Raw genomic sequence first — 13,045 nt, forward strand, 5'->3', positions numbered from 1 at the left:
CCGCCTCTTTTAACCGTCACAGACCTCCAAGATCAGACAGGCGAACAGATCGAACAACAATGCTCCTCGTGGCTGTGCTCCTTCTCTTCCTAATCACAGAGTTTCCACAGGGAATCCTGGGGCTTCTCAGTGGGATCCTGCAGAAATGTTTCCTTACGCGGTGCTACTCGCTCTTTGGGGAGCTAATGGACCTCCTGGCACTCATAAATGCCGCCGTAGGGTTCGTCCTCTACGGTCTCATGTCCAAGCAATTCCGCACAAGCTTCAAGGCGGTCTTCTTCAAGCACCCACCGCATGGGATGGAGATGACTAAAGTCACAGGCTTGACCACAACGTGTGTCTGACTACACCGCTTCCTACGCCCATGCTGTGTGGCACCGAGTGGTGATCGCGTCCAGGATAAATCCCTTGTTTGACACTCACCCCTCGTGGAGAGGCGTGAGTGCCAGGAAGTTGATGCAAAGCGCCCCATCTTGGGGTTGAACAACGAAATGAGCTTAGGGCATGATTCAAATTGCTCCGCATGAAAATTTAATGCATAAAAAGCTACTATAGAAAGTAACTCCCTATTTCTCTATAAGTTTAAGGAATTTAAGAACTAAAAATGTGATTGAATAGATAGGAGCGAAATGGAGAAATATATTTCTAAAAATTGCCTATTTTGTAAAATATTTCGCAGAAAGTTTTTATTAAAAAATGCATTTTTTGTTTAAAAATTATTTTATTTTGAAAACTGTTTTAGGCGAGGACTGGACGCCATATTGCTTTCTCTAATGCATGTTTTATTTTAATCGATTCAAAGAATCTCGTTATGTTTTACTATACTTTGTAGATCATGAAACTAGAATAAGATAACCAAAAGGAAATTCATTGGAAAAGTTTTGTAGAAAAAAATGAGGTTAGATTTAGGAAAAAAATAAAGAAGATTCCATTTTGCAAATTGATTTTATTGCCCTTACAAATATTACGAGAAAAAGTTTTTGATTGAAATTTTTTATCGGAATTTGAGGTTAGAATTTTAAAAGATGGCTACATTTTTATAAAGTAAAAATATCCTAATCTTGCTAATAATCGTAAGATTATTTAGAAAATAAACGCACAAGGAATTTAAAAAATAAATAAAATTACAAAAAGCACGAAACCCACGCGGCGTCCTTTCCAAACTTCCGCCATTTTGTAATCACAAAATTACCCTCTTTATTGTTTCTCAGAGCCAACACAGAGAGCTAATTATTAAGTAATTCTTTTGTAAATAATTCTGAGAGAAAAAGATTTTTCTCCACAGCGAGAAAATTCCGTTTCCCAATCCCACGCTTTGAAAAAATCACCCAAAGGGAATTTCTTTTAGATTTCTATTAATAAGTTGAAGGTTAGAAGTGAAAGAAAAGAGATTTTTTCTACGAATTAAATGTAAAAGAGAAATACATAGCATTACTTTGCTAGGAATTTAAGATAAAATGTAAAACAATGAATTAATTAATGAAAAAATGTAGATTAAGTAAATAATGAATTTGTACGTTAATTTTAAAAATAGAAATTTAGCATTAGGATAGGAATTTGCTGTAGATATTTCCTTTTCTCATTGCTTAAGTATTTTGGGTAATTTAGAGAGATTTGTGTGGTGGAGATGGTTAAGAAGATTTGCTGAATTGCCCCAGTGTACGTTTCTCCCTGTGAGCCCACTGAAATGCCCACTGGCGTGATTGCAAATAATTAGACTAAATAATTAGATTGCAATTAATTAGGGTAGATTAATTAATTTGTAAATAAAGCCTGTTGCTATTTAATTTGTCTTTAATGCCCTTTGCCCCTTACACCTTCAGACTAAATCTCCATCATCTTCTGACGGTGATTGGGGTTGTCGCCCAATTTGGCCAATTGAATCACTTCCATCAGCATTTGAAGCTTCCTGCGTGATTTGTCCCTCTTCCTCCCCACTTTGGGGTTCATGTGGTTCAATTTCAACCCTGGCAACCTCTTCGGTACTCCCCAACGCCTCCACTGCTGCTGCCGCAACATTTGCCTCAGACTCTTCCGGTGGATCATCTTTCTCGGGCTGTGGCATCAGACCCGTCAGTGTATGAGCAGCTTCAATGTACTGCAGGGAGAAATAAATTAATAATAAACTGCGTGGGTTGAATCCCCTTCCAACACAGCTCACGCCCACACCTCAGTTGGGATGCTGACTGTTTCAGACATCCTAATGACGTTGGCCAGGTAAATGCGTGATTGCTGGTATTTCCCTTCTTCGTGGCAGAAAATGGCAAAGTTGAGGTAAATCAGGGGATTTTTCAACGCATCTGGTTGCATTGTTGACCTCTCAAAGGCAACAAAAGCTCCCTGGCGGTCATGCAAGTACCTCAGGCAGGCTTCAGGAGCATATAGATGAGAGAAAAGAATTTTTTTAATTAAAAATTAGAACTAATCTAAAGGAGAAAGAAAAATAAAAGGGGTTTCTTTTTGAAAACAATCTAATTAATTCCATTAAAAGGAGAATTTAAAAAAAAATTGTACAAAGTTTCATTGAAATTGACTTTTTATTTAAACAGTTTAAAAAATCTGGGCATATCGGGTTAATAAATTGTTATTATTTAGAATTCTGCCGATTATATAAAATTCAGAGTCGGATTTATTTGAACATTGCAATGCTTTTAAATATTTAACATTTATGCAATATGAGGCATAAATTGGGATTAAAAGCTTTAAATTAGCAAATGAAAGCTCAAAAGCCATGGTGTCCAATGCAAATCACATGTTTAAATGTAAATCCATCAAATCCATTTACTATTATTTAGTCCACCACTCAATTCCTGTATTGATTATAAGCTGAATTATTTCTATTTACTTTTTAATAATTCATTATTTTGCATAATGTTGCATTTATGATGATTTATTCGTTCCGTTATAATATAACATAGTTATTCAATCAGATTTTTTTTTCATTTTAGGAAAAGCCGTGATAGATTTCAATTAAAATTAACGTTGTTGATGGATTATTTTTGAAGGCTTCTAAAAGTTTCCATCCATGTAGAACCAGCTTTCTTTTTTTATTTATTGATCCAGTTATGTCCAGGATATTTTTTCATTACATAAATTATTAAAATCAAGTAGAAAAGTTAATTTATGAGCAATATTCCTGGAATTCTGCAACGGGTGAAATGTAAAAATTCATATTAATGTAATTTTTATGCTTTTCGGAAGAGCTTAAAATAGCAAAAGGACAAAAAAGATACATTTCATACTGAAAATTTTTACTTTACTTTACTTTACGCTAAGTGGGGCCCGGAGACTTTCATCTCCTTGTGCACTGCGGCCCATGTGGGCCTATTGTGCATCCCCTTTATTAGTTGGTGTTCCACTTCGTGGCCAACACCAAGTATTGTAATCGTCGGAAAAACCGACCACTTCAGATCGGGCTCAAACTTGGTATGAGCACGTTTTAGACATCCCACATTACGAAAATGGTGGTGGAAAATTTTTGATCCGGCCGGCCTGCCGGCCTTCCGGCCGGCCTGCCGGTGGTCCAAACTTTGCCTTATATCTCGAGAACAGTAACAGATAGAGACTTCGGGTTTGAAGTTTTCTATAGAAATGTGGGTGTAAATTTTCATTTTTTCGCATTTTCAAAATCCAAGATGGCCGCCGTCCGCCATTTTAAAACAACGTCAACCAGTTCCCTTATAGCTAGAGATCTGATATTTTAGTATGTTGTAGAGCTGAGTGAGACGTTTTCATCAATAATTCATACTTGGAAATCGGTCAAGCGGTTTAGCAAATATGGCGGTCTAAAGCAAAAAGTGTTTTTTCAATATAACTCGAGAACGGCTTGACCGATTTTGACCATCTTGGTATCAAATGAAAGGTTTCAAGAAGCCCTACAACTGTCTAGAACATTCCAAGTTCCAAAAACATTCGCAAGAGGCGCTAAAATCAAAAACAAAAATTGCCTAACTTTAAGAAGCAATATCTCCGAACATCTGTTATAGATTTCCTTTAAATTTTGATATGTTGTGGCCTGACTCAATATCTGTCACCAGTCCGAAAATGAAGAAAATCTATGTCGCCGTTTAGAAGATATGGCCATTTGAAAAATTCTTGCATTTGAAAAGTTCTAAGAGCCATATCTCTTGAACCGCTTGTCCGATTTTGCTCAATTTGGTATCAAATTAAAGGTTTTGTAATTATCTACAATTTTCTAGAACATCATAAACCTCTAGAACCATTCCTTCAGGACGAGAAATGCGAAAAACTCTTTTTGTGAAACAAATATCCTCCATTTTGTGTTCTAGAGGTGACCTTGAAAATCATTGAGATATATGTCAAATTATAGCTTATTTCAAGACCTTTCCAAAACTAGTCACGAAATTTCTGTAGGTGTTATAGAACTACAGATATGACCATTTTTATGCATCAAATTGCTGAATTTCACAAAAAAAAATCAACTTCGCCTACTAATATTGCTCACAATAGTATTACAACGCATAAACAAACTTCTACACGTTGTGGGACACCAACTCTTATAACTGGACGCGTTATGATTGACTTCCTACTCAAATTACAATGTTTTTGTTACAATGTAGATTTTTGTAGGGGGAGAGTCCCGTCGGTGGCGACTGCACGGGAAGTTCCGCAATCATTCAGCACAGACGCTGGGCACTGGTGTTCGTTCGGCAGGCCACACAGTGTAGATCGGTTTTTACCAGCGTTGTCCCTCCGCCACCAGGCTGCTCTGTTCATCTTTGGCTCCGACCCATATATATAGGAAGTTCCGCAAACGCAGGCACTCACTGTATGCAGCTGCACATTATCGCTGATTGACCGGCACACGACTATGGGACTCTGTCTACTTGTTGCCCTTCCGTCTCGCAGATGGCGCTGATGTTGATGTTGGCTCCATCCCGTTTGGGGGCAGCAGTCGTCCGAGCAGGAAAGGAATAGCTGTGGAGTAGAAAGGAAAGAAAGGGAAGGAAGCGCCAGGCCAGAAACGGCGAACCGCTGCGGGAATCGAACCCACAACCCCAGTGATGGGTGGTATTGAGTGGCGCTTTAGCTCTCTTTACCACTGGAGCTTCAAATATACTGAAAATAAAATAATTTATTTAATTGATTTATTGTCTTTTAAATAATTTATTGAATTAATTAAAAGACTAATTTTAGAAAATTCGTTTGAAAGAAAATTATCAAAAATAGTCGAAATTATCGTTAATTAATGAATAATTCAAATATGTATTGCAAGGAAAAATATTACTTTTTAAGACAAAAAAGCTTAATTTTCTTTTATTTCTTACCTCCAAGAAGCATCAAACACTCTGCATGATTATTCTTGATACTAACGGCTGTGGCGAGGACGTGAAAAGCACTTGCAAACTGCTGAGCTTTCAACAGGACGTAGCCCAAGTTGTACAAAGCATTGAAGTTCAGGGGTGAGATCCAGACAGCTTTCTTGAGGCACGCAATGGCAGCCACGAGCTTTTGCTTCTTGTAGAAGCAAAGCCCAACATTACTCCAAATCTCTGAGCCTTCTTCATCGAGATTTGAGAGCAATTTGTACTTATTCAGGGCTCCATCTACGTCATTCTTTGACTGAATAAACAAAATTCTTTTTATTATTTGGGCAGGAAAATTTCCTTAAAGATTTACCTGAAGAATAGCTCCGAGAGCTGTGAGAGCTTTCGAGCATTTTGCATCGATATTCAGAGCATCCAGGAGCTTTGTAAAAGCATTCTGTGTAGACCCAATTGTGAGGTAGAGCACACCAATTTGAGTTAATGTGTTTGGATCATCAGGATTAATCCTAAAAAAAAATAAACAGAAAGATTTAAGAAAAAGCTACCAAACTGAGATTTTACTAAATCTTACTGCAAGCTGTTTTCGAGAACTTCAATTGCTTTCGGTAAATCCTCTTCGGAGATATAAATTTCAGCCAATTTCTTGTAACTTTCGAGATGTTTTCCATTCTGAATACCCCTCAGAATGTACTCTTTGGCCTCCTTCGGGCCTGCCTTAGGCTGCCCAACGTTCTTCAGCAAGAGATCTCCAATAAAGAAGTAAAGTTCATTGTCGGGACGCTCAAGAAGAGCTTCAGCTTTCAGGAAAACATCCAAGCTCTGTCGAAGACGTCCCATTTTGTACCTAGAAAAAAATCTTTCTGGAATCTTCAAGTCCTTGAATTTTAAGGATGGGAGTTCTTACAGAGTTTTGGCGACTTCCTTGAAGTATTCGGATTTCTTTGAATTGAGTTCAATGGCATTTTGAAAGCATTTCAGAGCGTCCGTCATTCTGTCTTCCTCCCTCGCAATTAAACCCTTAAAAAGATTTTTTAATGTCCTTAAATCTTTAAATTGGAACTTTAATTTAGGAAAACTTAAAATACCTGCACAAAATAGAGATATTCAGTATCATAGTTTTTCTTCAAATATTCCTCAATGATTAATTTGCAATAGCTAAAATCCCTCCGAGCGTACATTAGGTACAGCAGCCAATTAACGTTCGAATCCGAATAGGAAGTCTCTGAAAATTACGAGAAAAAAATCCTTAAAGGACTGGGAATATAGAAAGAATTTTCTCATACCTCTTCTAATGATAACATTGGCTGCAGTTGATGTTGATGGAGCAATTCCATTGCATTCGTAATAATTCATTTTTTAAAGGGAAATTTTATTTATTTTCTCGGAAAAATTCTTGTAGAATGAAGCACAATGTTTTTCTTTTTTTGCAAAATAAAAAGGAACAACAAATGCTTGCCATGGTTACGATGAGAGTGGTTTGAACTCTACAACGGGAATTTCGAGGGATGAGAGTTTAATTACAATTTTCTACATTTTTTTTAAACGTTGTAAACTATCAAAAAAAGTTTCTTGGTGCTTTTATAAAACTTTTTTATTTGAAATTCATTTTATTATATAATTTTCAATAATTGTAAGCTATACATTAGTTCAGAACCAGAGATTTGGTGATCGATTCTGCTAAAAATCTTTTCATTTCTTTTTTTATAACTTGAAGGTTTTAAGATTTTGGCAATTGATGTTCTGTATGATCGTTATATTTTCAGTCCATAAAAGAAAAATAAAGAATTTCTTGGCCCAGAAAACTGTCAGAACCATCTTTAAAAAGGCCTGGAAAGTAATTTGCCTTTTAAACGATTAAACAAACAAAGAAACTGTTAAAATCTTAAAATATTTTTTCATAAAATACTAAAAATGAAAGATTTTTGGCACTAGTTAGAAAATAATTTTATTTTTTCTCAATTATTTTTTTTTACATAAAATTACAAGAACCGTTGACTCATTTAAAGCGTCTTATCGGCCACTATCGATAAGCCTGAAGATACCGCATTACCAAAAATTTGAACTGAGCGACTTTTTAACGTCTGCGCAGCTACAGCCTCATGAACAAGAAGAAGAATGTTTTGCATTTTTTGCACGGAGTTTTTTCCTCCCAAATTGCAATAATTCGACTTCATTGCTCAAAAAAATTAATAAAAAGCGGTGCAAACAATTAAATAGTAATCCTTCGGCCAAAATAATTTTGTGATAGATTTTGTGAAGGGTGTCGAGAGCTTTTGGGGAGTGTTGCAAAAGAAAATCTTCCAGAAGGAAAAGGTAAATTCGTAGATTAAATATTTTTCTGGATTTGATGGTGAAGGTGTTAATTTGTAATGAAATTCCTTTATATGGTGATAATCACGGAGTTTTCTTGGGCAATTAGCACAACAGGTAGTCATCGTCAGTGTGCCGTGGAGTCAGGTGAATTGTATAGCTGTAGAGTGCGCGGGGGATGCCGGAGTAAGATAATCCGGAGATGCGAGAAGATTGATAATTATCTTATCATCCGCTGTGGAAGACAATGAAGCAACTAATGAGATCACGAGAGGCATAATCTCCCCAACAGTTTCGTCGTGAAATATGTGCGATACTGCAACGGGAACAAAGAAGTGAGCAACGTGACCGGGATGGTCAATCGGACGCAGAAATTAATCCTCGGGACGTTCCTCCTGCTGCTTGTTGACGTGATCTGGGTGGCCTCAAGTGAATTGACAAAGGTAAGACGATCAATTCCTTCTGATTCCAGGAAAAGCTCAAAAATTTTGCCTCAGCGGAAAAAAATCAAACGAATCTTCTTTGCAGTTTTTCTACCAAGATGAAAACTTCGACAAGCCCTTCTTCTGTACCTATTTCAAAACCTCCATGTTCACCATCTACCTTCTGGCATTGGGATTGTTGGCCCCATGGCGAGATCCATGCCCACCAACACCCAGCTCCACAAATACCGCCGTGGGGATGAATAATAACACCTCAAACTACACCCTGATGGATCCAACAGGAGAAGAAGACAGTGTCTTTACCAATGGAGCCCCCACAAGTAGTCTCAGCGACTCCAGCTTTGTCCCTGTAAAAGTGGACGGAGTCTCGGGCACAGATAGCGACGACAGCAGCATCCGGAGTGTGCGATTCAGCAAAATGGCAGAAGTTCGTGAGATGAGCCCCCATGATGCCACGGAAGCACTCATGTCGCGCCTCTCCTACTCTGCTAGCCTTCGCATTCGACGCCACAAGTCACACCATAAAACCGCCCGGACAGCGCTAATGTTTTCCATTTTGGTGAGTCCATTGGCTCTCCCATCTAATTGCTTCTAATCTATTCCAATTGCCACGATAACACCAAAGAAACTGGTATAAAGCTGATTTTTCCGGCTTGAAAGACCAAATTTTTATCTTAAACTCTTTGTTTACTGAACGCTTTTTTCACAATCTGTCAATTTTTGGGGGAGTTTTTGTTTTTTTTTTCTTCGCCCCAGTAAACAATTAATTGATCGACACCCGCCAATGAAAGTCGATCCTGATAAATTTGTCGATAAGGATAATTTTGTCGATCAGAATTAGTTTATCGATTAAGACATTTTCGATTTTCTTCGTGCTTATTACCTTTTTTTAATTCAAAAAATCTTTCAGGAAGACTTTACAATCATTCTTCAAGCTCAAGAGTCATTTGTAGAATAAAAATATTTAATGAAATACTTGAAAAATCTTCTTAAGCTACTCCAAACCGTCAAAACCAATAAATTGCTTTTAATTTTGAGTTTTTTCAAGGATTGTTTATTTTTCTGATATACTCTTATCAATAAAACCGAGAGAATTGATAATTTTCTATAGCTTGAATGTGGGGAAATAAATTGTTTCAATAGAGATTACTGCTGCGAAACAAGCAAGAAAATCTTTTTGAAAACTTGGCTAATTTAAAAGGAAATATCTGAGAATCAATTTTTTGTTATTTCTTTAAAAAAGTTTTAGTAAACTTGAAGGCAATAAAGTTTTAATTTTCTTATTTGCTTTAATTAAGCTTATTGAGGAAGAAGCTTTGAGAGCTTCTTAAACTTTTTGGGCCTCTATAAAACATAAAGATTTCTACATAATGAAAATATGGAAAAGGCTGAAAATTCAAGATGGAGTCGCCTGTCAACTTACGCTTCTTATCGATATTTCGAAATTTTAACGTTTTCAACGAAATATTAGTGAGGATTTATTGCAAAATCATTTTAAAAATCAACGAACTTACTACTTCCACATAACCTAAAATTACTTTAAAAGCATTAAGCGTATGGAGACGCCTGGTAGCTACTTAGCGCCCCCATCTAATTTATTTTGTATTATTGTATCTTCTCCAGTGGTTCGTAGCGAACTACCTGTTCCAATTGGCTCTGGAACCAAGCGAAACTGCTATGGTTACCCTCCTGAGCAGCACATCGAGCCTCTTCACCCTCATCCTGGCCGCCATCTTCCCATCCGCGAGTGGAGACAGATTTACGCTGTCCAAAGTAACGGCGGTGGCTGTAAGTATTGCCGGTGTCTCAATGGTAACGATGTCACAGCTGTCTGAACCGAAGATGTCCAAGGGTGTCATCCTGGCCCTTGCCAGCGCCTTCTTCTACGCCTCATACCTCGTCTTGGTGAAGCGTAAAAGTGATACGGAGGAGAAGATCGACATTCCCCTCTTCTTCGGTGAGTTTTTCTTTCTCTTTTCTCTCTAATTTCTTAAAGAAAAGATTCCTTTTTTGGGGTGATGAACAACCAACGGATTGTGCTGAATTTCTTTGAATCATTTATCCTTTCATCGAATGTCTTCATGAATTAATTTCTCCTAAATTGGCAGAAGAAGCTCGAGAAGCTCACCATAGAATATAAAATTCTGTGCTTGATATTCTATCGCAGTAGAGGCGGAAGACGAATAATTTTCATGTTTGGAAACAATTAGGTTTTATGTAACGTTCATGTTAATTTGATATGCAAAAGAGGAGCTCAGCGTGTCACAATAAATTCTCTAATCGATCCACTTTTCGTGGAACTATTTGAGGGAGTTTCATGTTAAACTAACTTTAAAATGCAAAATGATTAAAATTCAACATGCTAAAATATTTAATAGGAGAATTTTTGCGTGTTTATTGGGTTTCAATTTAAATTGAAAGTGCAAAGAGAGAGAGTGAAAATTTAATACCTAAGTGGGGAAAATTGAGAAAAATTAATCGATATTTGAGGAAAATTGGTTGTGAATTTGAATTTTGCCTTTTCACAAGCTCTTAAAGGCTTAAAATGAGTGATTTAAAATGATACAAAATTATTATAAAACAAAATTAAATGTTTGTTTCTGAACTCTTAAAAAACATTTTAAATTTAGAACGAGAGTAACGTCTTTTTTTTTAGATCGTTTGTTCTGACTAATTTTCTTCTGTAAGACCTAAGAAAGAACTTGGAAGCTTCAAAAAAGTTTTTTAATTGTTTATTTCATAAATTTTAGCATATTTTACATTCCTTTCATCTCCGAAAGTAAAAAGGTTTTAAAATTAATTTTCTCGCCCTGAAAAAAGTGAGGTTAGCGTCCTTTTGGTCTTCTTTCCGTTAAATTTGAATGAATAATGGAGAATTTTCAGTCTTTTATGAGCTTCTTGGCGTAAATGGAAATTATTAAGCAAATTCTTTTAATTTCTTTTTAAGGTTTCGTTGGCTTATGGAATCTTCTGTTGCTGTGGCCGATCTTTTTTGTACTTAATTTCTCCCACGTTGAACCGTTTGAATTTCCAAACCGGCATCAATTTTCCGTGTTGTTCCTCAATGGATTGATCGGCACTGTTGTATCGGAGGCTCTTTGGCTTTGGTAAGTCTTCTGTAGGCTTTAAATCTTCCTTTAAACCTGAGACTTAAATCCTAAACCTCATAAACCTTAAAAGAAATCAAAAAAAATTATTTAAAAAAAATTATTTGATTTTTTCTTCTATTTTTCTTTGCAAAAAAGGGGTTGTTTCCTGACGTCGTCACTAATTGGGACGCTGTCCATGACATTCCAAATTCCCCTGGCGATGCTCTTCGACATGGTGCTACGTGGCAAGGAATACCCGCTCCTCTTCTACTTGGGCTCCATCCCAATCGCCTTCTCCGTCATCTTTGTCGCCATTCTCCTCAAATATGAGGACACAGATCCCGTACTAAAGGTCCTAAAGCTCCTCTACCGAAAGCTCTGCTTTCTGCGGCAACCCAGCATTGTACGCATCAATACTGATCTCGAGGAGCAGCAGGAGTGTCTCATTGATAACCACGAAAACTGAGTGAGTGAAAAGAAAATTCTGCGTGCTAAAAAATGAGGTTTTTCCCCACAAAAAAAACCTTCTCAAAACTTTTAAAGCTGTGGCCATTTCTCCCAAAAAAAAATGAGAAATTTTGGGAGAATTTTATGTTTTTTTTTTAATAGTTCTCTGAACATTTTTTTTTATTATTTAATTGTGATTCTGTTTCTCCCATACGTAAAACGTTGGCAACATTCCTTTGTGAAGAAATTTTGTTCATTTTATTGCAAGTTTTCTTAATTTATATCTTTTATCTGCCTCTTGAGCGTATTTTTTATTGCATTTCATTGTGCATTAATTAATTTCATTAATTTTATGTATTTTATTGCATTAAAAATCCCACAAAAAATCCCTTTTATAGTCATTCTAAAAAGAGAAAGTCCAATAAAAATTAGAAATTTTAGACTTTATTAGCTAAAAAAGGAAAAAAAACTATACTAAGCCACTGATAAGATTGATAAGAGAAGAATATTTGCTGTTTGAAATGTATTTATCTCATAAGAAGATTTTATTTCAATAAAGAAAAAAGAAATATTTTAATTAAGGAATTGAAAATAAATTCAAAAAATAACTGAGAAATCGAAGCTCTCAAGAAATTGGCTATTTTTATATGAAAAGAATGGAAATTAATTTGAAGACGACCACTTAAAGTTAAGACACCGTGCTTAAGGAATTTTTATGGGCACTCTTGAGACGATCCTCAATTGGGGGAGATCCTCAAAACAAGGAGAGTTTTCTCAATCGCGCAAGAGAGCTTTGTTTTCTTCAACACACACACACAAGACACAGACGCAACACAAAGTAAATAAAAAAAATTGATAAAAACGTTGATAAAAAAAATAAATTAGTCGAGAAAAATGTATTTTTGCTGTTTTAGGGAATTTTCTGTAGAAGATAAAGGAGAGAAAGAATGTTTTCTGAATGAAAGATAATAAAAATAACAAAAAAATAATATTTTGCGTTTTTTCTTTTCAAATCTCACAAGTCTTTTATTTTTAGAATGTCTTTTATACATTGTGAGTAACGTCCTTTGCCTTATACTGGCAGTGAGTATCTAAATTATAGGCTGTACAAAAAACAATAACTGCATAAACCACGCCCCATTATGAAGCAAATGCCTCAAAGCTGCATGTTTCATAAATGTTTTGTATTCTATAGCCACAGAAAATTGAGAAAATAAGAAGAGACCATCTTGAAGCATATGCTTCATGCACAAAGATAACTGCAATGAAAATAGAATATGGGTGGGATTTACAAATTTTATGGCGTATTTATTTTACTGTGACGTTTCGAAGGCTAAGATTTTCCTTTTCTTAGGCCTACGAAAAAATTCTCCGAAACATTTTAGAGCAAAAAAAATTTTTTTGTAAGAAAAATTCTGAATGTGAAGTACTTGTTGAAAAATGTTTTCGTGAAAATACATAAGAAACC

At 36.0% G+C, this 13,045-nt stretch overlaps 3 protein-coding genes across 4 annotated transcripts in view; 2 read left to right on the forward strand and 1 right to left on the reverse strand.

Moving 5' to 3' along the window:
• LOC129793519 (G-protein coupled receptor dmsr-1) overlaps positions 1 to 1,787 on the forward strand; it is a 65,399-nt gene extending 63,612 nt beyond the window's left edge. For both annotated transcript variants that reach the window (XM_055833617.1, XM_055833618.1), the window contains exon 8: positions 23 to 1,787. In XM_055833617.1, coding sequence (XP_055689592.1) covers positions 23 to 344 — 322 coding nt within the window. In that variant the 3' untranslated portion in view covers positions 345 to 1,787. The remainder of the gene's footprint in view (positions 1 to 22) is intronic.
• On the reverse strand, positions 932 to 6,705 carry LOC129793501 (Bardet-Biedl syndrome 4 protein homolog). Its single transcript, XM_055833595.1, has 8 exons — positions 6,572 to 6,705; positions 6,374 to 6,510; positions 6,193 to 6,305; positions 5,860 to 6,132; positions 5,641 to 5,794; positions 5,289 to 5,583; positions 2,170 to 2,369; positions 932 to 2,098 (listed from the first exon to the last, which is right to left on the reverse strand). Exons 1-8 carry the CDS (start codon positions 6,639 to 6,641, stop codon positions 1,820 to 1,822), a joined length of 1,521 nt encoding a protein of 506 aa, XP_055689570.1. The 5' UTR covers positions 6,642 to 6,705; the 3' UTR covers positions 932 to 1,819.
• A 674-nt stretch (positions 6,706 to 7,379) lies between these two features.
• On the forward strand, positions 7,380 to 12,566 carry LOC129793514 (solute carrier family 35 member F5). Its single transcript, XM_055833610.1, has 6 exons — positions 7,380 to 7,601; positions 7,708 to 8,041; positions 8,127 to 8,600; positions 9,665 to 9,998; positions 10,989 to 11,148; positions 11,287 to 12,566. Exons 2-6 carry the CDS (start codon positions 7,952 to 7,954, stop codon positions 11,594 to 11,596), a joined length of 1,368 nt encoding a protein of 455 aa, XP_055689585.1. The 5' UTR covers positions 7,380 to 7,601; positions 7,708 to 7,951; the 3' UTR covers positions 11,597 to 12,566.
• Positions 12,567 to 13,045: the final 479 nt, after the last annotated feature.

Source organism: Lutzomyia longipalpis, chromosome 3 (genome assembly GCF_024334085.1).
Source record: "Lutzomyia longipalpis isolate SR_M1_2022 chromosome 3, ASM2433408v1".
Lineage (NCBI taxonomy): Eukaryota > Metazoa > Arthropoda > Insecta > Diptera > Psychodidae > Lutzomyia > Lutzomyia longipalpis.

Excerpts from the sequence above, each read along its gene's own strand:
- LOC129793501 (XM_055833595.1), bottom strand. The coding sequence starts at position 6,641 with ATGAATTATTACGAATGCAATGGAATTGCTCCATCAACATCAACTGCA. Across the intron at positions 6,306-6,373 it reads AATATCTCTATTTTGTGCAG|GGTTTAATTGCGAGGGAGGA; the intron begins GTATTTTAAGTT and ends AATCTTTTTAAG. Across the intron at positions 5,795-5,859 it reads GTTCTCGAAAACAGCTTGCA|GATTAATCCTGATGATCCAA; the intron begins GTAAGATTTAGT and ends ATTTTTTTTTAG.
- LOC129793514 (XM_055833610.1), top strand. The coding sequence starts at position 7,952 with ATGGTCAATCGGACGCAGAAATTAATCCTCGGGACGTTCCTCCTGCTG. Across the intron at positions 9,999-10,988 it reads CGACATTCCCCTCTTCTTCG|GTTTCGTTGGCTTATGGAAT; the intron begins GTGAGTTTTTCT and ends TTTCTTTTTAAG. Across the intron at positions 11,149-11,286 it reads TCGGAGGCTCTTTGGCTTTG|GGGTTGTTTCCTGACGTCGT; the intron begins GTAAGTCTTCTG and ends TTTGCAAAAAAG.